Source organism: Anas acuta, chromosome Z (assembly GCF_963932015.1).
Source record: "Anas acuta chromosome Z, bAnaAcu1.1, whole genome shotgun sequence".
Lineage (NCBI taxonomy): Eukaryota > Metazoa > Chordata > Aves > Anseriformes > Anatidae > Anas > Anas acuta.
Window position 1 is genome coordinate 13,417,601 of NC_089017.1, and position 25,363 is coordinate 13,442,963.

General features: G+C 34.3%; 1 protein-coding gene across 10 annotated transcripts in view; it reads right to left on the reverse strand.

Moving 5' to 3' along the window:
• The window catches only part of ARL15 (ARF like GTPase 15), a 231,251-nt gene that overhangs the window by 124,600 nt on the left and 81,288 nt on the right, over nt 1-25,363 (reverse strand). For all 10 annotated transcript variants that reach the window (XM_068666321.1, XM_068666322.1, XM_068666324.1 and 7 more), the window contains 2 exons: nt 24,400-24,459; nt 17,403-17,611 (listed from right to left, as the gene is read on the reverse strand). In XM_068666321.1, coding sequence (XP_068522422.1) covers nt 17,403-17,611; nt 24,400-24,459 — 269 coding nt within the window. The remainder of the gene's footprint in view (nt 1-17,402; nt 17,612-24,399; nt 24,460-25,363) is intronic.

Consider the following 25,363-nt stretch of genomic DNA (forward strand, 5'->3'; position numbering starts at 1 on the left):
GCACCTCAAAGCTCCTGAACAGGAAGACTATGATGGTGGTATGTATAACTCTTCCCTTCTCATTATTATGGTGATGAGTAACTGTTTGCATCCATCCCAGCAACAAAACATGGAGATAAGAAAATATTTCTCTATTTCCAACCACCGCACAAAGCAGCCATCTAAGCAGTCTCAAGATGCAACAGAGAACAGTTTGATAGAGGTTGTGAGACTGATGATCCAGCCTAAATCTGTCTCTGTTGTAGAGGGAGGGCAGTTGTCCAGAATGCAGTCAGCTGAAAAATGCTAAATTTGTGGAATCCTGTGGTGTTTTGCAGGATTTCTGGCAGAGTTTTCCTGCATTTCTATAGAACTACATCGATTTCTTGCTGAGCCTTTTGTGGAGCTCAAGCTGCAAATTCCTTTAATAGGTACAGGACTGCCACACTTTTCAGCAGTAGTACTTTATACCAATCTTCACAAAACTCCCATAAACTTGAATTCCAAAGAGCCTCATTGGTCTCAATTGAGAAAGAAATTACCAATGAAGCAACAATTAAGGTCTAATAAAAGAATGGGGAATCAGATTTAAAGTTTTTTTTTTTTTCCCCATCTCTGGAAAAATGCAGAATTGTATCAAAGCTTGCAAACAATTCCACTATACAAACTAGCCAATATCACTTTTAATATAGATTTAATGAATATTTATCTAGTAGCACTTAGTTCAAAATATTAACACATACTCTGAATGTTATGTCAACATCTATATTCTGACTTAAGTCTGAATTATACTTCTAAAGAGAAACTTTTTTGCATAAAAAAGATTAATTAAAATTCTATTAAGAGAATGCAATCAAGAAAAATAAATTTAAAGCAACAAATAATCTAAACAGTAAAATAATTTTAATTCTGCAAGACAGAAAAAAATATGGTCTTCAGTGGGTATACTAACAAAATAACCACTTCAGAATGGACTTTTAACATACCTAAAAACATATCTTATAGCAATATACTAAATATACTATAAAATATACCTTATACCAAAATACTATTTCTGCATTACTTAACACCATAGGTGAATTAACATAAAATATGATAAATGTTAAGAGAACAAAGTAGTATATTATGCTGACATCCCAGTGCAAGAAGTTTTTAGGGTTTAAATTACTTTTTTTTCTTTTAAGAATGCTCATATCTCCTCGCTGAGCTACCAGGGAAGAACAATCACATAAAGGCAACTTTAAATCACCCTGAATCTCAAAGCCACTTAAATTTGAGAAAGATTCAGCTGTTTCTGGATCAGACAGCCAGAGAAAGATAATAATAAAACTCAACTCTACTTATGGAAATGGATGCAGGATGTAGAACATATATATATATATATATATATATATATATGTATATGTATATGTATATGTATACATACACATTTATAGTAAATAATTAAGAATTAGTATATATTGTCTATATATTATGTAGCTCTGGAATGCCATTTCAGAACTTGACAGTGCTGTATTTATTTCCAAAATCATAATATAAGAGAACCCAAACTAGTATCAAAGTTTTTTTTAAAGGGCCAAAAAAGGTATGGAATTACACAATGCTCAAGTGTCAAAGCAAATCCACCCCTTTAAAATAATTTGCAGCTATTGCTGTGAAGCAGGTTACAAACTGACAGGTTATATATCTTCAAAATGTAATTCTGATCTTAAATCAAAATTATTTTTCAGTCACACTGAACTAATGTTGTCCACGGGTAGCTTTGACACATTCTAGCATTGACGTATTTTAGTCACTTCATAACATAGTCAGTCCCGAATGATAATCCTGAGCAGTGTAAATCATCCTTCTTTCACCGTTTGATCGCAATGCTCAGATAACACATTGTATTCTGAAGAATTTTTAACTTTTTGCAGACTTTAGGAATACTTAAAATTGTACTTTTCACAATACAGCAGTTGAAATAACTGTGAAGGCCAAGAACTAAAAAATTGCCATCCTAGTTTATTGGTAAAATGATTTGTGTAACTTCTCCGGTGAGCTAAGTCAATACCACAACACAGTAGCAGTAACATAACAAGTGCAGGATTCCTAATGACCACAATTGTTAGGATTGGTATCACACTTATTTAAATTGAGTACGGTAGGGTCTATACATATAAAAGCACTGAATTGGAGGCATCTTGGAAAAGGAGAAAAATGGAAATACTCAGTGAGACAGGTAATAACACCAGTTTGGGAGAAAACAGCCTTTTTTCCTCTTCTGTCAAGCTCTTAATTCCTGCTTTAAATTCAGACTCTCATTGGAATCACCAATAATTAGATGGCCATTATCTTTGAAGTTGTAGATGATAGTCGTTTAAATCCTGTAAACTGAATATGAGACTCTTTCTTTACCTCAAAGGTGACACGCAAATACATCAAAAGTCTGGTATGTTCTAATACTACAATGGTAGCTATTTCAGTTAAAGACACGAGTACTGGGAGCAGGACACATGAACAGATCCAGACAGTCTTCTGCCTAAAAAGCAGGAAGGGCCAGTGCCCAGATGTATCTCCACCTGTCGGCTGGATGCCAGCTTATAATCAAGGCATCTTTTAAATTTAATTTTTATGTGTTTCAGAACAAAATAGAGTGGAAAGAACATGAGTTTGAACTTTCCTGAGAAAGACAGTTGTACAAAAGTATGTTGTATTCAATAAGCTAGATTTCTAGTGTCCCTTCAGTCATGGTTCTTTCTAGAACATCATTCAGTTCCTCCTACTACTACTTAAGTAGTACCTTTAATGGTATTATTGTTGTAGAAGACAACACCATTTTAAGGCACTGTCCTTAGCTCTCCAGTCTGCACCCCTGCATGGTGCCCCACTGTCAGACACACTAGACTTTTAAATGATTTTATAGCTAGGTTCTACCAAAAATGAAGATGTCACTTTGCTGACCCACCCTTTGAACATAGATCACTTTTGGAGCATCCAAACTCCTGCATGTTGGTCAGAGACGTGATGATCTGCTGCTTTCTGTATCCATAAAAACATCAGCCAAATCCCAGGCCTTATTACCCACAACAGCACTCTATAAGCTCTTACCCAGTTTGGAAACCAGCAGCCATCTTCCTAACTCAATTGCATTGTCAATTAAACAACAACAAACTAACATGTACCATAACAAAAACTTCATTCAACTTTCCTAATTTCAAAACAGGCAGTTTGTCAGTCAATAAACATTCCGTCTACACTACAAGTAAGTGAAAGGTGACTAACACAGGCACAAGACTTTTTATATGCCTGCAGATTTTGGAGAGGGTTTGGAAGGAACGCGCTTGCCAGAAACTGCTGGCAAGCACAACCCCTATAACAGCAGGCAATGGGATATCCAAGCATACATTTTTGCTTCCTTTCCCAGACATAGTCTTACCACCCCCACCTTCTTATTTATGCAGGGGAAGGGTGGCATTATTGAATTCATTTTCTCAGTTAAGCAAGAATTTTTTCCTATTGCACAGAAAGAATGATTTCCAAAAGGATTGATACATCTGGGGAGCATTTTAAGCCCACTTTACAGTTACTGAAATCTGAATTGTCAGAGTCCATTGGCATAGGAAGACATTTTTATGTAAGGTAGTAGCTACTGCGTTCCCAGTTTAGAACATTTTTAGAGGTATATTTCTCAAATATAGCCTGAAGACACAAAAAATTACTTAAGAGAAATGCAAAAAGACACACCCATTTTCTTTAGTAAAAGAGCACCTGCAATTAATTTTATATTTTGTTTCTCCTATTTTGCTAAACATTACTGGTTGCATCCTGTCCATGATGTGGATTGAATCATAATGTTACACCATTAGGGGTTTTATAGCAGGTAACTTACAGGAATGGTATCTTAACCTGAAGCAGAGTATAAAGTTTTGCTGCAGGTTATATACCACAACACACAGATAAACAGTAAAATCTTTTAAGTTGCAGTTTAGTACCTATATAAAAGGTTAAATATCCCTATCTTAAAAGAAATGCTTTATTAAAAAGGCAATTATGAAGTGGAAGTATAATTTTCCGTATGCCTGTTTTGGCACTAACCCCCCAGTTTTGAAGAAGTCTCCTGAAGAAACCACCAACATTACCATCACAAAAGTTTTTAGTCTTTCTTTTTTTCATAAAATAGATAGAAAGTTTATGTAAAAACAACTTACATAGCAGCAAACTTTTTGTATTTTTGTTTGTTTGTTTTATTGCTGGTGGTGTTGGATTTAATTTGGTTGGTTGGTTTTAAACAGAATGTCTGGAAACCAAGGTGCAAAATCTACTCATGATTTCAAGGCAGCCAACAAGAATAAGTGAAAATTTATCATGTTCTTCAAATGGTTAAGTAACACTTGCCCTTTCACTGCCTGTGATTGGCAGGGTCTTGGTTGACTTATTTATAGGCCAATTTTGAAATACTGTTCCAATGTCTTGCTTCCTAAACAAACACCTTCAAAAATTAATCCAATGAGATGGCATTAGTCTCCACTCACTGACCAAACACTTTGTAATAAGCAGATTGGCAGAGATGACTTAATTCAGACACACTGAGTAACTGAATAATTAAATCAAACAGAAGAGCTAATAAAGAGTGCATACACACTGCACAGACAGTGTTATTTAGGCAATGGATAAAGTCGATGGAAAGAGAATAGTTCTAAAGCTTAAGTGTATTTTGATTCAGCATTCTGATTTATTTAGCATTTTCCCATCATTTTATGCCCTAATAAGTTTCCATTGACTAACATGACCTAAAGCTACAGGAAGAGCTAGTCAAGTGCAGAGTTTCTTAGACTGCATCTATACCAAGCTGCTGCAACTAAACATATGCTAAAATAATCTGTAAAATGAAAATGTACCTGCATGAAATTCTTCCAGTCTAGTTTGCAGAAATCCCTAAGCACCTTTAGACACTACACTGCTTGGAAATGAATTATTTCAATATCAAAATTCTCATCTTAAGCAAATTTTACAATGTGGTAAAAACAGGACTGACATTGAGAAAGTCACCGTGAAATGCAGCATTGTAGATAAAAAAAAAAAAGTACTTTGTTTCCCACATTCAACTTCAGTTTATAAGGATGTGGAAGTACACCATATGTTCACTGCCAACAAAAAAAAGGACTAAGATAAACTAAAATAATCTGGCACCATGTATTAATCCAATGCAAGTAAAGAAACAAAAGCTAGTGTTCAGCATGATTAGCCTGACATCCTATTGTTTTCTGTTACTTTTAAACAAGACACCTCCTTAACATCAAAATCATTCAAATGATCCCGGGGAGCACATTTCCTAAAGTCAAATAATAAAAAATCTCTTAATTTTTGGTCAAACATAAAATTTTGTATATTTACTAGCTGTTATAAGATTCAACAAGACCAAGACAACAAAAACCGTCCCTGCAGAACAACCTAAAAGTTAACACAGTTATATGCCAATTGTGGAAAACTGATTTTTGACAGCCAGCAGGAGTAAGAATCAATTAGCGAAACTTCTGGTAGCAGACAGAAAAAAAAAGTACCTCCCCACTAAGACCACCCATTTGTTTTATTATCCACTGCTTCAATGCACAATGATAATATAACTAAAAGGTTGAATTTTGATTTTTACTAAAGACAGACAGATTAGAAAACGAAATAACAAGAGTTTGCTATGAGTTAAAGACTGTCAATAGAACAGTGTGAAAGGACATTCTGCCTGATAGCTGTACCCTTCAAATCACAGAGATTCAGGCCATTGCCAATTAGCAATAAGGAAATGAAACAAAAGGGAAAATATAAATTCAGAAATATATAATTCCAACTTTTTATTTTTGAAATTGCAAAGCAGCCACAAAAGATTTGCAAATATTAGCTAAAGAAGATGAAAGATATTAGCCTGTCTTTAAGACAGGCTGTCAAGTCCAATTGAAGTGTCGAAAAGCTCCATTTACCTACTAGGAGAAACAATTCTTCAGAACATAAAGACAATAGGTTCTTTTGGTCCCTGCAGTATTAAACATAAATTAAAGATAAAATTATATTCACTTGGTCACCAATGGCATGAAGATTAGTGTTTAATGTTCACTCTAAGAGAAACAATAAACGACAGGAGAAAAAGAATCTTAATGTGCTGCAGAAGACTACAAATCTACATTCCTGGGCAACTGGTGCTAGATTTTTTTAAAAAAAAATATGTCTGTGTACGTATATAAACAATAAATACAAATAAAAATTATATATTATGCAAACACACGCATACATACTCTCCACAGATCTCAAAATAAGCAGCACGGGCACATAATTAAGGGGTCCCCAGGGCTCATAAAGAAAGTGCAACGACCTTGTTAGTGTTTGGCCTTTCTTTGGCACCCAGTTTCATTGTAAAACAGTCAACCATGAAAGTACTTTAAAAAGCTGGTTTTCTTTTAATATTTACAGCATGAGTACGTAAGGTACCTTATAATGTTTAAAAGAAGCTGGTACTCCTGTATATCTTCCTGGCAAATTCATCATGAACCACAAACTTTCTAATTTACAACTTTCAGAAATCTGAATGCTTTAGAATACTGGGATTTTCAACTTTGCAATTTAATGACAACCCTGCCTTTGGCCTTTCCTGACCTGTTGTGAAGTAAATCAGGCACACTAATGTGGGCTAACAAGTCTTTTTCACACTGTTCGATCACTCTGCATCTTTTTTCTCCGCAGACAACGCCTCTCTCCCACTCTCTGTCTAGCCATCCTCCCTCAAAGCAAACAAAATGGTCACTGTAACCCTGCATTACTGCTCATTAGATCACAGGTTAGTCAAGTGGAACTGCCCGAGGTTCCCAAAGGAGAGCTATACTTCAAAAATCTGTCCATGTCAAATGAAGAAAAAACCCCTGAGCGTGGGGTCACCCAGATCAATGATCAAAAGAGACTGAGAATAGTGGAGGGGAAAAAAGGGAAAAAAAAAAAAAAAAAAAAAGCCCCTTTTTTGTTAAAAACAGCCTTCCGTATAATAAATCAGAATACAAAGATACTAAGCTTTTTCTCTCCCTTAACAACACTCTATTTTCACTTTAAAATGGAATACCTTGATTTTCAAAAGATTTTCTAAAAATAAGATTATTTTTAAGTATTACGACTTAGATTTTAATAAAACTCAAAATTACCTTAACAAAACAAACAAGAGAAATTATCATGGAAAATATTAAGGATTTTCTCATCATTATATATTTAATTATTCAAAAATGTAATTTAAATCGATTTAAACTCAACTATGATTTTAACTTTAACAGCTGATACATTCTGAAATTCATGAAAAATGATATAGGTGGTACATTAGCAGAAAAAGTAGTCAATCAGAATTACACAGTTACATTACATTAATAATTACATTACAATGATTCTATTACATGACAGACGTACAGCCACACCAAATACTTGAAGAATGTGCAGCACCATTTCTACACTCAGTTCCTCTTTAAAGAACACACAGCAATTCAGTAAGGACTACTAAGAAAACCACCATAAAGTAACAAACAAAGAAAATAATCTTACAATGAAATAACAACAACTTTACCTGTAACTAATGAATCTGTATATACAAAACAGATAAAATTACTCAAAGAGTATTGGCTGTATAATAAAGTTCTGTGCACACACATTTTTGAAAACAACATTGGATAGTCTTTACTTACCCCCAAATGAATGAAAAACAAACCAAGAAGAATCTAAACAGCACATTTAAAAATCACAGATAATTGTGCTTAATCAAAATGAATGATGTATTTTCATAAATTACACACATACATTGTGCCATGAATGAAGACAGTGTTGCAGCTAAAGGGATCGCAATGTTTCCTGCAATATTGGTGACAGAACATCTTTTTGTTTACAGCTCTGAAGAGCTTTAGTTTTCTGTCCTAAAGTGTAATTAAAATATCACTCTTTCTTTATCCTCTGCTACAAGTAAAAGCAGAATTAGGATAGAGGCACGGAAGTATCTAATTTGGAATACAATCTATGTCAGCATTTTTTTTAGTTACTATATGGTCTGCTCCAAAGGTCTTGCAGCAAAGCAATAGGGAGGCAAAGGAAATACAAATCCTATAAATATTTGAACATTTCATAGAATGTCAATAAAAATGTATTAGCCTTTATTACCTAGCCATTATTACCACAATAACAAAAAACAAAACGACAATACCGATGGCATGATAATACATTATGAACAAGTATTGGAAAAAGATTAGAGAACAAGCTTGCATTGACAGAGACAAATGGGACAACTTAATTTTAAGTAAATATAATGTAACTGTAGCAAGTATTTAATAGTATATGCAGTAATCCCGATTATCCTCCTCTTTACATATATCTGTATGAGATTAAAATCTTGATCAGAAAAGCTCATCAACTAATGCAATTTTTTTTGGTTTTATTTCTAAGTTTCCTAGATGACTTACAGTGCATATTGAATAAGAAACTTCAGCCTGCATTAACTTTAAAAAGGTGTATGTGTGTGTACATTGAGGTCTTATTTTTAAGCCAGTATTTCTGACCCTTGCAACTCTGTATGTGAGCAGATTTTCAACAACCAAAGACAACAGAAAACACTGTAAAAGTATAGATGTTGAGAAATTGCGTGCGTACATTGTCATTATGTATTCTGTGCACTGTTCATATTCTGTTTTTCTAACCAGCACGTGGGGGATGGACAATTTCAAGGATTACCTGAGTAAATCTAAATAATACACTAATAAGTTTTCAAGAAAAAATAATTTCATCATGTATTTTAATGTTTTCTAGTTTATTCTTCACTAATAAATAAAGAATAAGATTCTAGTAAGAACCTTCACTAATAAGTCTTTCCTATACTAACTCAAAATTTTGAGCTGTACAGATTCCAGTGGAACAAGTTACTGTTTCATGTCAGACTGCTGCAGATTATCTAAACTATTTTGAGAAAACATTTATGATTATAAAAATTCCAGCATGACTAATGAGATGATGTAGTATCGACAAATCATCATTAGAATAATGTCATTATATTTAAAACTCTGCTTCTAGTCTTATGAAGAATATTGGTCCCAGATGCTAGAGAGTGGATAGTTCATCCTTCTTCCCATGTATGTCTGCTGAGTCACCGGAAGAAAGGGATGAGAACAGGTCCACTGTTTGAATCGAATGTCATTATATGTTGGACGGATTCTGAAGAAATGATGGACACTGTTCTCAATATACATCCCTGTAGAAGAATGCCTCCAGGGAAAACCAAAAACACCACAGTATTCCATCCTCAGCCTCCTTGACCTGTCACCTCACCACTTTTGAACCTGCTGAACTCCCTTCCATTCTTCCTTTCTGTTTCATCCCCAGCTGCTCTCTACTCATCCCTTTTGCTTTACTGCCAACAAAGTTTATGGGAATGGATGAGAGGGAAGTCCACAAAGTTTGACAGTGGTCTCCCTTTCTATGCCTCCTGCAATCCCTTCTCTCTGGATTATTTCATTTTCAAAAGCCACAATATCCTGTCTGACATGCAAGCTCATAACCTGGCAACAAATCTTTGATTTTGGCTTAACACATACCCACTGAACATCCCAGATTGTTTTCCAGAAGCACAATGGCCTGAAGACAACCCAGGAAGAGAAATTAAAAAAAAAAAAAAAAAAAAAAGAATTCAGCAACATTAAGGAACAGGAAAGGATCTAATCTCGCTTTATGTGTCATTCTTTCTTGGTCCTTGACAACTGCAGTGTTGTCCCAGTCATATGCATCCAGAATGCTGATACAAAATGATCCTTTCCCCACCCTGTCACTTGGAACATGCCATTGCTTTGCAAAATCTCAAATATATGCTACTATCTCCACTTCCAGAGATGCATGGTTCTCTCCCTCTCAATCACAGGACTTTTATGCTTGCCCATTTAATGCACTTCAACTCTGATGGGCCAATGGTGCATCAATTTTCAGTTCTTCTTTCCCTTACAGTACATACTACTTATTCACAGGAGTAACTCCCATCAAGCATCTTGAGAAATGCTGAGTGTTCAGAGGGACCAAAAGAATCCCATACTCAACCTCCTTCCTGTTCTGGAACGACCAATAAAGATGCTCACATCATGATCTTCCATGAAGAGTAAGCATCTAATTTCCATGGAATGCAAAATGACCAGAAATTCATTTCATACACTGTGTACCTATTCAAATAAAAAAATTATTATCTGATCCCAATCAAACTTTTTTTTTAATTTTCTTTTACACTGAGTACCAAATATAAATGATACAGAAAAGAGTTTAACTATGCAGTAAATAAAAGATTCATGATATATTTCATTACCAAATATATTTTAGTACTAAAGACATTCTATTACTTTCACTTAAAAAAACAAACCAAACCAACAAACACTAAAGGAGGAAGGGTATGTCTTCATCTTTTAAGCAGCAGAAACTTATATTGTTGTGCTTAAGAATTAATTCTACTAAAAATAAGAATGTCTGAAAGGGAAACACATCCTAAATCACTTGCACAATTGCAGAGCTATCACAAACTTGATCCAGTTCATTATTAAATACTTTTCCATTTTTTCATCTGATCAGGAAACTTCCTTTTTTTTTTTTTTTTTTTTTTTTTTTTTTTTTTTTTTTAAAACATGTAGAGAGCAGTTACACAGCCACTAGTAAGTTCCATTTGAAGTAGTTATTTATTCTGAAGGAAATACAACTTCTCTTGCTCATAGAAGATGTCTCAAACAGTAATTAAATTTCTGAGCACTCAGGAATTCCTCTGAAGAGCAGTTTCACAGACTTAGAGGCCCAAAAGGATCATTATGATCATGTAGTCAGATTTGTATCCAACGGGCCTCAGGATTTCATTTAATAATTCTCAACTAAATCTCAGCAACTTTTGACCAAACAAAAAAGGTTTCAGACAGAACTCCAAGAAGCTGTGCTTTTCTCAGCTCCCACAATCCTTAGTTAATGAATACCACATAAGCATTCATAAGTATACCAATACGTATAAAAATCTGTATTCATCTTTTAGCAAATGTTTTTAATATGTGAAAACAGCTCAGTTCCTTGCAGATTTATTTGTCAAGGAATTTACCACTCAGAGATTTATACTTCTTTGTTAAAATAGATGTGCACATTTGTACAGTTCGGTTACTTTTAAGCTATTAACCTATTATCAACAACTCCAAATTACCATCTGATCTAATGAAAATATGGTGGAAGGGGAGGAGGGGAGTAGGAGGTATCTGCCATGGCCTCGTTTATTACAAAACAGTACTTGAAACAAATCTATCTAAAGAAAAGGGTGCTTACTGTTTGGATCCTTCATGTCATTCTTCACCTTTTTATAAAGGGATTTTCATACAAAGAGACCTGGGTAGATTTATTTATTTACAAATCCTTAAACATCCTTTACAATTCCTTTTCAGCTCATCTTAATTTTTTCTTTGCTCACCATTATTTCCTACCATGCTAGAGATTCAAAGAGATGAGAAAAAATACAGCTTCTTCCATATTTGCAATTTCTTATTTTAATTTCTTTAAAAGGTTACTTGCATTTTGCAGCAGTAAATATTTACTACCTAACTGGCTATTAGTAATTATTTTAACAATGCAATGATTAAAGCATGCTCTACCTCCTAAATATTTACATTGAACACAGACTTGCAACCCTATAAACCTGTTTTGTTGTTCACATCCAACTAGGGCATGGATCTACTTACTGATTATTTTATACTGATCTTTATATTCCTGTATGATATTTTGTTTATATTACTTTATTTTAGGATCTTTTTATACATAAGTGCTCTAAGTGTTCTGAAGAAATTCTTTTATCAGAAAGGGAGATTTCCTATGAGATGTGTAAACAGGGATTTTTTCAGCATTGTTCTAAGCATGGCAAAATTAGTATTTCCTAAACATCAGTTTATAAATGTTGTCTTCTCCTGGAAATGTATTCATAACTGAAGCCTGACAAATAACTCCACAGTTCCTGCAGAGGCCACAGTTTTGAAAGAAACAGCCAATACTTAAAATAGCAGAGTCCAGCTCCAAAACAATCTTCAAGTATCAGGGGATACACCTTGGACGAGAAGTATTTGCTGTGAAGGGATTGCAAATATTAAGGTCATTTAGGTCACTATGATCTCAAAACAGGGTAGGAATCCATATTTTGGCTATTTGCTGCAGTAATTTGAAGATAAATTATTTTGCAAATAGTTTTTTGAGGAACTAAAAATCTGCCCGCAATTTAACTTTGCTATAGATGTCATCCCGGTCAAAGTACACAGATTTGCAATAGCTGGTCTTTAAGAATTCGGGTAGGTGAACTAATTTGCAAGGTTTGAGCAGGGCAAGAACGGGACTGAGTGCAGCCAGTACTTCCATTTTTGCTCCTGGCTTCAGGCAGTTTTTTTGTTTGTTTATTTTTATTTTATTATTATTATGTTCTGCTTCTGGAGGCACTATCTTTTCAAAGCTGTTAGCTGAGATACTGAACTCTCTCTGAAGCTTAACCTACTATCAACTTATCAATACCATTTTTCAGATTGTTAGTAGTGACATCTATAATAATATTCACACGTTGGTAAATTGAAAGGTTTTCCAAAAAGCAACTATTTTTACCTAACTAACAGAAAATACAAGACAAACTATGGCAAAATAGCACGAGAACACTGATCTACCTTACACACAATAAGGAGGAGTAATTTAAGCCATGGAATTAAGAGTGTCTTATGGAGCCAGCTTGGACTACAAAGCATCAGACCCACAAAGAACAGTTTCTATAGCTCTCCAGATCCCCTGCACAGCCCCTGATAAACCTGCAACATTGTACTGCAACAATTTAGCTTCAAGAAACTTAAGGCATCAAGACAACATTGTTTATCTACACAATTAATTCCAGACATAAACAAGAGAGGAAAAGCTTGCAGTGTAACAGTCCCTACATCACTGTCGTGGTTCACTTAGCAAGGAGAGCCACCCTTTGTTTTTCTGCTAGCAGAAAACCAAGCTGGACACCATCCACGACTGAAAACCCAAACACCTTAAAATAGTGTCAAATAGATGAAAACACCACAATTCATGCAATCAAGGCACCAATCTTTCACATTTGATTTTGAAAATACTGTTTGTAATTCAAAGACATTTTTAATCATGCTCTAATGAAGAACAAAGAAAAATGGGAAGTTTCACACACCAATGAGTACTTCAACTTTAAAGCAAGACCTCCTACACAAGAGAAAAAGGCGTTTGTGATCAGCTCACAAAATATTTTTTCACCTTTTTCCCTGACAGTATTTAGAAAGATAATAATAAAAAAAAAAAAGATAACAATCTTAAAACAGACTGAGAAGACTGTCTGCTAGTCTCATTGCATATTAAATGTGCTGGTATTTCTTAAAAAAAAAAAAAAAAAAAAAAAAGACTTTTTCAACAATTTCCCCTGGAACAAGTGATCAAAAATCTAAAGATTGAAAGAAATATGTTAATGACTTGCACTTTTGGATAAGTAAAAGAAAAAAACAAAAATTAAATTCTATGGATGTCTTCACATGTGATCTTGCAAACAGCCTTATATCTTCAAACAAACAAACAAACAAAAAAAAGCCCACACCACAAAACCAAAAACCAGAAACTCTCCAAAAATCAACATTCCACCACACAAATATGTAGCTTCACTACTGAACTGGCAAAGCTTTATGGGCCGATTCAGTTTCTGCTTTCATCAGTCTGATGTGGCTTCTACAAGTCCTCAGCACATTCACATTAAGTGTTTACCTATTTCTGAAGCACAATGGCTGTGAACAGCTTCCAACTCATCCTACCTGTCACTCCTAAATATTTTTGTGACTTTGGTAAGTGACTCACAGTTTGCATACTGGTTCAAACTATATGAGGAATGTACTAAAAAATCCAGCTTTCAGTATTAGCACATAAAGCAACGCAGATTCCAAAATAAAAATCAACAAGTGAACAGGTTCACTTGCAAAGCAATTTACAATGCTCTTAACACCAAAAACTTGCTGTTATATTTTTAGCCTTTAAAGAAATTTGACTAATCAAAACCACTCATCTATAATCAAAAGCAACTTTTGATGAAACACCAAAAATACACTCTGTAAGAAAAATATCTATCTATATATTATGCTTTTTTAATTATATACATATATACAGAATTAAGAGGCATATCTTCATTCACAGCTTCTAGAATGAAATGTCAAATGTACTTTTTTTGGTTTACCATCCTTCTAGTTGGAAGTGTCCCTGCCCATGGCAGGAGACTGAAACTAGATGATCTTTAAGGTTCCTTCCAACCCAAACCATCCTGTCATTCTATGATTTAAAAAATAAAAAATAAAGGAAAACCAACCAGCAACTGAATACAGGAAGATAACACCACATTTCTGATCAGTATTTCAGTTTAGTTTCTCCTATAAGTTTTCCTGGTCACTTCTGTAACATGAAGTATTCTCCAATCATGCCTGAAAATGTTCAATTACATTTTATGATTAAACAAACTGAATGGATATTCTTCCAAAAAGTTATTGTAATTTTGAATTGAGATACTCATGATATTGTTTAATACTTAGTATATACTAATACTAAGTATATAGCTTCTACGATATTGTTTTAAACTATGCAATGCATAGAAAAAAGACATAAAATATAAAATTATGAAAAGCTAAAGCAACTGCACTTCCCAACAATAAATATAACTAACATCTGTTGCAGAAAGTGCTTGGCAGTTGTACAGTTTTGTGAAGGATTTTTGTTGTAGATAAATATTTTTCTACAATTCCTATTACACACCACTCCACTCAGACATTTTCTTTAATTATACTCCAAGGGGTCCTATCATATCCATTAAAGAAAGGCAATTTGTTGTCTAAAGTAATGCATACATAATTTTAAATTTCAACTGTGATTCATTTATCTTACGACACACAAAAAAGCATGAAAATACCTAAACTTAATGCAGTTCAGAAAAAAAAAAAAATCTAATAAAACTGACAGTGCTTAACAGATTTTCTTTATTAAATTTTTAAAAATGCTCTTTTAGGAATAAGAAATGGTGATATGATGAGTCAGCATTTTCCTTTCATGTCAGACCTCACTAATGAGGACAAAAGCAAAACCTCTAAGAAAGCAAGAAATTTCTATTTCAACATCTGCAAATTGAGTAAGACTCCCACTTTGCATTCACAGCAAGTACGTGACATCATTTTTTCAGGGACAAAATACCAGGAATAACTTTGTGACAGCCCCTTCAGTTCAGAATACCTTTTTTTTCCCCACTATTCTTAAGTAAAAAATTCACAGACATACACCTGACGATACTGGATTTTTTTTCTGAAGATATGCATTAGATGTGTGCATTTAACAAAAATATTGTATTCAGCATTTCATACAAACTCAAAGTAGCAATCAAGACCTGTTTGCTATAAGTATAAACCAAGATTTTTTACAAGCATTCAGTAGAAGTGTATTTAAATACTGCTGAAAGCATATAAAGATCTGTTACTCCACTGATATCAAACAACTGGTAATGTTGTAGAGGGAGAAGGAGAGAAAGAGGGTACTGTCAATAAAGAGAAGAAACATTACCTCTAAAGACACAAAGGATATGGTATATCAAAAGTCTACCTAAAGGGGCTCAACTACAAAATTAAGAGTTACATCTATAACTTGCCATAGCATACAGCACACGGCACAAAGACATCGTTCCTCTCCCATATTCACTTTTCATATGAAACCAGAGAAGGAACATTTCTTAAACAAGATTTATAACCAAACTTTCAATTAACATTAAACCCAATAGGGCCATTTCAAAAAGAAAAAACAATAAATGCTTGAAAACAGTTAAATCATTAAAAAATATATCCATTGATGGAAAGTAACCTGTACTACTCTACGAAAAATAGTAAAATCAAAATAACTTGGGCATATTTGAAGAACTAAATGAAAGCAGTCATGTATTAGGATAATGTCATTTTTCAAATGAAAGGCTGAGGAATATATGGTTTGTTTTTACCTTGCACAATAAACTAGAATAAATTAATAGCTTGATATATTAAAATCCACATTGCATTTCCTCTAAATATTCATTACTTCTTCCAACATCCACATTTAGGTGAACAAGACCTAGAATTGTAGATTCAATCTCTGCATCATTTCAGCTTACTTTTTTATGCAACTTAAAGTCCAAATCCTTTTTTTTTTTTCTCTCTTTTAAACACAGAATCTTGGAGGAAAGGATCAATGATTTAATACAGATTTTTACATTTTAATTTACACAATTTTCACTTACTTTCTTCTTCTCTTATTAAAAACATCATTATTTACGTTTCTCCTACTTAACACATAATAAACTTAACTATATTGTCTCTTTTGGCAAAGAAAGCATAAAGCAGCAGAGAAAGTACATGCAAATATACTGCACAAATAGCAGTTATCCTACAGATGATAAAAGTTTTGCATCAAATCAAATATGCATTTTTCAGAAATATCATATTTTAGACAAAGATGTACACATAAGAAAAGACGAATTTCACATACTGATTAGCAACACAAGAAAGTGTTGAAACAGTTTTGACTCTGACGTATGAAAAACACCACTCACAGAACAAACAAGATTTCACATACAATCTTTAATATGAAGAGTTCTTTAAATGACATAGTTATGAACAGAATGACACAACAGGATCTTAATTTCTTCCTACAACTTCAGAAGAAGAGCTTTTCAAGAAGAGTAAGTAACTTTCAGCATTTCCTCAATTTCATTAGAATGTGTGAAAGAACAATTTTTCAGAAACTTAAGAACAAAAGGTACTCCCAAAAGAAGAATTCTGTAATTTACTATGTGATAGCTAGAAATTAGACAAAAACATTACTGTTTAAAAAAAGAAAATCAGAACAGCTCAAGAACTTCACAACAGGAATTGCACCTCTGTTCTCACTTCGTTACATAAAACTTAAGAAAAAAAGCTTTTACGTAAAGGCTACCCATGGCTGCAAACAGTCTATTGCTTTAAGCAGTTGCATAGAATAGAGTAATGGGATACTAGAAGATTAAACTAATAGGGGAAAAAAAAAAAGCTAAACAACAACAAAAAACACTGTCCCAGCAGCTTTTGATAAGAGTAGTTAAAACGTCTTTTCTCCCTTCAGCGAAATACAGCGAAAAAGCAGAACTGTGTTTGTATCCAAGTATTACTTGTTTGTTTTCCAGAACAACTAAGCCTGTATAGAGTGCATTGGACTAAATTCTTAGGGGCAGGGGCTGTTCTTGGTCTGTGTATTTACAATGAAGGCTAACTGAGGCCAGACCGTAACTAGGATGTCTGGGTAATAAGTAATAATGGGTCAGTGGTGTGCAGACAGTAAATACAAACAGGCAAGATGCTGCCACGTTCACATACCTCTTGTACGGAGCGAGCTGCTGGCTTGTCTTGATGATTGGCCAGTATTAAAAACGGCAAAGTACATAACTGTGGGTGCTGGAGAGCTGAATGCAGTTCATTCCTAGCAGTTTCTAGGTCATCTTCAGAGGAGGCACTGTCTAATACAAATATTACCCCTTGGGATCCTTGGTAGTAACGACTCCAGTATTTCCTGATATTGTCAGCCCCTTTCAAGACAGTAATAAGAGCTAATTAAAATAAATATAATTAAACAGTCTTAACACTTACAAGCAAAAATAACCCTTCTACTTAGAACAATCAAAGCAATCTACTAAATTTTCTCTCATAAATATACATTAAAAAAAGCAACCATAAATCCGGGACACACGTACACAAACACAAACATAGAAACTAACATCGTTTAAATAAGGAAAGAATGTGACTCAAGGCATTGAAAGTTTCTGCTCCATAAACAATTACTGGCAGAACTACTACACTTTCAATGTTGGCTGGGCTAATCCCATACTTTCTCACTGAAATATACTGATAATAACAAGTAAACAGGACATCCTTTGCCCATTTTTTTTTTCCTTAGCCATGTAGCTTAACCTGTGGTTCCAGTCATGTCAGTTGTTCATTATTAAGTATGGTAAGGTCTTTCAGTTCACCCCCAAACCATCAAATACTTCATAATCAGCTTCATAATCAGTGAAAAAAGGTGTTAGGGAAATCTTCTAAAGTTACAATTACACATTTAATGAGGAAAATGGTGATACAGTAGTGAGTTGAACAGGGAATGAGGAGATAGGGTGACAAAGGTATTTGCAAAGGTATTAATTTCAACTACTTTTACTATCTCAGCCACATGACAGATTCTGGAAGAGCCCAACACTAGACATGTGACTGACTGTACAGGCTTATGTGCCACAGTAAATTTTAGGACACAGTTCAGTGGCACTCAGCCAACTCAACAGAAGCCAAGCAATAAGGTTATCTATAAAGCTTTTGTCTCCCCTGGAGAGCAGCATATGTTGTAACACTGAGGTAGGAAAAAAAAATTATTTGACAGCTGTCAAACTATCTAAACAACAATTTGGACATAGGCTATTCTTTGAATGTCTGAATCTGGCACTACACTCATGGGGACTACCATTAAAAAGTGAACAGCAACAGCAATACTGTAGGAGAAAACTTGACATGTCTGCAAGACAGTGATTTGAAAAAATGTGCTGATTTTTTTTTTATATACATACACTTTACATACAATATTCTTACTTTGAGATAAGGAAAAGTGAGTTTTAACGTAGACATGCATACTAAGTTCTGATAATAAGAAAGCTCCATTTTCCGATGGAATAGAACACCTGACTACAAAGTTTTTGACCAACATGTCAAAATGAAAAAATTATATAATAATAATAATAATAATAATATAATGCAATAAAATGGGAATTTAATGCAATACAATTACTATAACTTTGCTCTGACACTTAAAATATTAAGTTAATTTGTGCATTGTACAACTGAAAAAAGACACTAAAAACAGGTGAAGAAATCAAAATTTAAGAAGAAATTCACACCGTTACACTTTACGCATCCAACACTGAGTATTCAAATCTCACTCCACGGAGTTACTCCCTTCACAGTACTGATGACAATGGAACCTGAAGAACTCAGTCTGTCTTGCACCCAGCACAATCTAGATGGCTAATGAACTTTGTGAATACACACTTTTTCCTATAGAGAATACTGGATTCAAATCTGAACGCTGTTTTTCTGCAAAAGACCTAAAGGATTGGTTACTTGACAGTCATAGGATTTAGTCAAGACCTTGCTTAATTTCTTTACTAATTTAACAAGTATCGTGAAATAATAATGCACGAATAGGACATGTATTTCTTTCATTTTATTGTAAAGTTCAGAAGATCAACATTACTTACACAGGAGAGGGATTGCATTGGAAGTTAATTGTATGTTTCCTTACCACTGTAATATTTATCAATTGTATTTGTAGAGAAATGAAAGAATTTCATAGCACCTATTATATACACCAGTCCTTCCAAATAACTCACTGTATCAGAACCAAGGAGAACTAGCAGACACAGGAGTTTTCAGCCTGAGAGACTCTACTTAACACAGCAATGCACAGCAGTGTCAGCCACAGCAATGAGTATCACATTACTTAAAAAAATAAATAAATTATCATTTTCAGTGAACTAAAAGGCCAACACCATGACCAGTTATTTGAAGGTGTTTTTTGTGTTTTTGTTTGTTTGTTTGTTTTTTGTTGTCCTAGTAATATAACAACTCTCACCTACCCTAAGATTCAGCCAGCTTCTTTTCAACCACATGTTGCTGCCAAACACGGAGTTTTATCTTAGTAAGAATACTGACTATTTCTAAGGAAATAAACCTCTGTGCTTCATTCATGGCAGTATGAGGCTACCTTTATTTCTCTTCTTTTCAGTGCTTGTAAGAGAACAGAACATAGCTTCACAGAAGAACTTTACTGAAAAGCACTTGAAGGTGTCAAAATTGTTAGCTGTCAAACTTGCAGCATGTCTGCATCGATAGCACAAATGCCACACAGACTTTGCATCAAGATAGTCTATCTAGCCTGTGCGTGAAACCTTGCATTAAACTCAAGTTTATGAAAAACATCTCTTTCACCTCTTCTCTGCCTTCCATGCTTCCCCACTGAGAAGTCAGGCCTTCAGTATTTTCCCTATTAGCTAACACAGGTGCTGTCTCCAGCTTTGAAATTCCAGCTATTCTGATATTTAAAACTGTTAGAACAACATTTAGGTTACAAGCACTTGCACACTTTAAAAACAATATATATACACTTATCTGTGAAGAGGCAGTTCGATATCCTTAAGCTTCTCCTTAGGTATGTTATACTGCCATCTTAAAATAAAATGTGGAATTTAAAATAAAAATCTCCTGCTCTAGTCAGAGGAAAGGATGAAAAGAAAACATGTGCCCTACAATATACTCTAACATTTATTAAGCCTTAAGTCTAAAGCTTTAATATTCTGAAATAGGTGACACACCACAGTAAACTGGACTTTATAGATGACAATTGTTTTCAGCCTTCCTTCTCCCCCCCTCCCCCTTTTTTCCCCTCTAACCACACAGAAAGTCCTCTAGAGCAAGGAAAGAATGGCTGGCAACTAGAAAAGCATCCACCAGTTTCCTCTCTACCCACTATGCCATGTCTACTCTCCATCCACCCCTGCTGAAGACTCTGCAACAGCTGGGATCACAGATGAAACAACACAACTCCTCAGACTGAAGACTGCTACCAGCGCATCTCAGATGTACCCTCATCTTAACTGGAAGTCATACCTTCAGCTACAGCACAGATAATCTCTTATGGAAAGCTCTTTATGTATCTCTCTCTCTGGCACTTGACAGCAGCAGGCATATGAAGAATGCAGTAAGTCTAACACAGCTGTGTTATTTCTGTCTGTCTAGCCCTTCTGCTGACTGGTTCACAAAACTTTGAATCAGCTTTAGCCTTTCAAATCTTTTCTGGCTAGAATCAAAACCTCAAAACCTTTTTTTTTTTGGTGTGTGTGGGGGGGGGAATGAGGTGAAGGGGTGAGTGGGCATTGCTCGTAAAATGTAGGTGTAGTTTATGATGATAAACTAGGATGCTATCTGTATGCCACCCGTTAATTCAGCCTGAAGAAAACAGAAGATGGTTTGCTTAAAACAAACAAACAAACAAACAAACAAACAAAAAAAAAAAAAAAAAAAAAGAAGTATCTACTTTTCACAAAAATCCTACTCAACTAAAAACAGCCCCTATTCTGCAGAAAGTGAAACTAGAAAACGAGTGGTGGTTTTTTTTGCTTATCCTATTGTAGATAGGCAAACAGCGCTTACATGACTCCTGTTTCCTTTGAGTTAAATGGTAAATGTCTATTCACACTATAAAAAGCTAATTGTAGAACAATATTTTTCCCAGAACAGTGGAAAGATCACTACTGCTCAATCCTTGTCTGAATTTCCTCAGGACTCAACAAAGTCAGCAAACAGGTGTAAATGATCTCTCATCTATGAAATGAGGAAACTATGTGAAAGAGCTTAGGCACTATTTGAACAGAAGGCTTGTTCATGATTGATAGCAAACAGATCCATCTTTAATGCTTTCAGAAGCCGAACATCTCTGCGCAACTCACAGCTTGGACAGCTCATCAGGGTCATCTAAAAATGTCATCTGCTAAGATGTTCTGTAAACTGTTAGATGCAGATATGTCGCAGATGGCATTACATACACTCCATGACCAGATTTTGTAGAGGTGTCAACTGCCTTTTAGTCAAATACAGTAATGAGATTTTATTGCTTTGTTTTAGTATGTCCCTGTGACGATTACTTAGGCTGGCATTTACTTGTGGGATCAGTTTTCTGATGACTAAATAGTTGAAATTTAGCTGCTCTACCAGCCTGTGTTGTTAAAATAGCGTTCAGTCTTCCCCGCTTTCTCCACAGAAGAAAGGAAGGCGGCTTGCCCATACCTATTTAAAAATTAAATGCTAATTAACAGGTCATCATAACCTCCTTCTACTTCATCTTTTTCTTTACTATCTGCCGGCTATTGCCATCTTCTCCAGGTGTTTACATTTTACATTCAACTTGTTTTGCATGACACTATGACTACCCCTCCTACTCTCTCTCACTCTTTACTTCCAAATTAGGACAAAATACGCATGCTTTGTTTAACCAATCCTGTTTAAAAGTTATTGGTTCTCGAGCTCTCACCTACACAATTCATTCAGCTAGTTTAAGGGTGTGAATTTATTACTTTTCATGAAGCTTAAGGAGAAACAGCAGTGGGGAGGACAGTTCTCTTATCCTGGGCTTGCTCAACTGCATGGAACTTCAAGCATCCCTCATACTAGGCACTCCACTTTTGCTAACTGGTTAATATGTTTTGTCTTAAATGGAATTTAAAAGATGATTACACAACATGTTGATTATGTATGCACATGCAAAAGGACTTTACATAGCTTACAAAAACCTAACACAAACACGTGACAATATGTCTTAGTACATAAAACAGAGAAAGTTAATAAACCCTATAACATTTTGTTAGCGTTTTTAGAATCAGTAAGAATAAAAAGAGCTATTCTCATCCAAAAATCATTAATTTAAATTTGACCAGGTTCAAATAGGCTTACTGAAAAAAAAACAAAAACAAAAACAAACAAAAAACCACCCACAATTGTAAATTATTAGGTGGCCTCCAGTTTGGTCCTATAATCTTGACATAGGCCTAAGTATCCACATCATGACAACTGCCCTGATTTTATATTCTGCTCTGACAGCATTACAGCACTGAATGACTGAATAAATATACTGAATAAATGGTGGATGCAGGCTCTGGATCTCAAGGCTGGAAAGAAACTTCTTAGAGCCAAAAAAAAAAAAAAATGCACCTTCATTATCTGTCTTGAGAATAAACCTCAGCATTCAGCATCCCAAATTTCTTTTATTAAAACAGTGTTAGAAATTTCCAAACAATACATTAGCATGCTTTACTTTTCCATTCCTTCCCCGCTCTTCCTTATGTTCATCAAACACAGTTTTATTCATAATTTTCACCCGAGATTACTGCACCATAACAGTAAATCATCAAATCTATAATTTGTTTTTACACCATTACTCAGTTAAGTTGTATAATTCAGAGAGATGTTTCAAGTTACCATAGTAAGAGTGCCTTCTGCAAGAACATGGTTTGGGGCACACCACATCTTCACAGTAATTCAAACTATAGACAGTATTTTATGGACAACGTTTTTGGAAGAAAGTGGTACTTTAATTTCACAAAAAGCAGGAAGGAATTATGGTGTATCAAAATAAAAAGAATAAAAAATAGAAAGTTCAGCTTGGTCGGTAACTAAAGGAAGATTTCTTTTTCAAATAATTCAAGCAAATAAAGGAAGAGTTCTTTTTCAAGTAATTCAAGCAGGCCTAAGTTTGATTTGAAAGCTATATATTCTTACTCGGAATCAAATGTTTATAAATTAAACATTTAATATTTACGGAATTGAATGAAAACACTGATTTCTGGTAGGGAGGCAGTCTAGCTTAACAAATAAAAATAATAAAAAAGCAAAAACAGGATTTTTGTTTTGCTTTAATATTCTAGTATCGTATTCTTTAAAAAAAAAATGCAAAAAGCACAGCAAACTTTGTTCCATGTCCCAAAAATTGAAGACTGATGAAGAAATAATCAAACCAGAACAGATGAAAGAAGACAACTGTTTTCTATGCGCTTTGCATGAAGTTTTACAATCCCTACAGAAATGAAGAAACAAAATCTGTCTTCATTAGCCGCTCCAGCAGTCAACCAGCACACTCAAAACTAGCACCATCTTCGACCTCGAGGAAGGATATTGGTTCAGCCAAACAAAAAGGATACTACACAGTCAGCATCTGTTTCACATAACTGCTTGGCTGCTGAATACAAGAACCTTAAACAGTATGACTTTTGCTCTTTATTTTCCTTAAATATTGGCTGTTACTACTTTGGTGTACAAACATACATGAAGCTTTCAATTTTCAGTCACCTAAGCCTAAAAGATAATTTTAAAATAGAGTATCAAAAATTAAAAATATATTGAATTTCATGCTTTGAATAGCGTGCAAGAATGGACAGTGATTTTTAAAAACAGATGCCCCTGTCTTCCTCCAGGTTTCCCTCCAGCTTTCCAAGATCAAATGCCTGGACTAGACCTTCAAACTAAAGGAAATTTAGATAACAATGCCTTAACAAATGAATAATTAAAAAAAAAACATAGGCTTATCTTTGATAACACCATAGGCAGAAACTACTACTTTTTACTTTCTTTTCAATCTTTCTCAACTTTATGTACTGTTGTGAAAAATGGATTTTAAATTCCAGCCCCAATGACTTATCATTTTTAAATCTAAAACAGCTAATATTTTGGTATGATGAGATTTAGACACTGCATCTTTTCATAATCAAAAGAATAAATGCTATACCTCCAAGTTCTTTTACATTCAAGATGGCATTCTGGAATGGCACTGCTTTTATGCTAAAACCTAAAAACAGAAAAGAGATTAAAATGCGATTTGTCAAAGAGGCCATTTGAAATCAATTCCATACATTTAGAAAAGACTACATTTTTCACCAAAAAACAAAACAAAACAAAACATAACGCAATATTTTGCATATGAAATTCTGTTTAAACATGATGTTTTTAAAATATCAGTTGCAGGGTGCAGGGAGACAAATCAGCAAGAGCTAAGACATTTACAAAGATACAATTTACTAGCTGGCATACATTAAACACAGCACAAAATTTCCACCCAAGTCATCTACCATTTGGTAAGGAGATAGAATGAAATACATTTTTATACAATAATCTTTTAATGCAGCTGGAATTGAAGCTTAGATTTCAAATTGCCAATAACATGACGTGATTCTTGTACAATTTTTTAGGAAACGTGGAAGATAATGTGTTATTTAAATCACTTTGTCTTACGTTTAAACGTCACAGGTTTTAGTTACACTTAGAGCATTAATTCTGTCTATAAATATTATTAACAAAAAGACCCTTTTGCAGTGCTGAGTGGTATTTACTAAAGTGGTTTCAAGCACACTAGAAGTATCTGTGAACCTTCTATTAGCCTGTTATATGCTTAAATATATATATATATAGTAATTGATGTTTTCTTCTACCTGGAAATTAAGACAGCCAAAAGAAAGGTAATTAGCAAGGCTTGCAGCAAACCACCAATGTACTACATCCTAAACTATAGATACATATGGACATGTACGTGTATATAAGAAAAATCACATCTGTTCTTTCAGCATAAAATATCCAGATAGACATTGAATTGATTTCCATCTATCACAAGCAGTTTCATGATTACATACCTACAAACTAAGTTAACCAGTTTTCAAGAATGTGTGTCGCTCTGGGTTCATTAGCTATCATTTAAC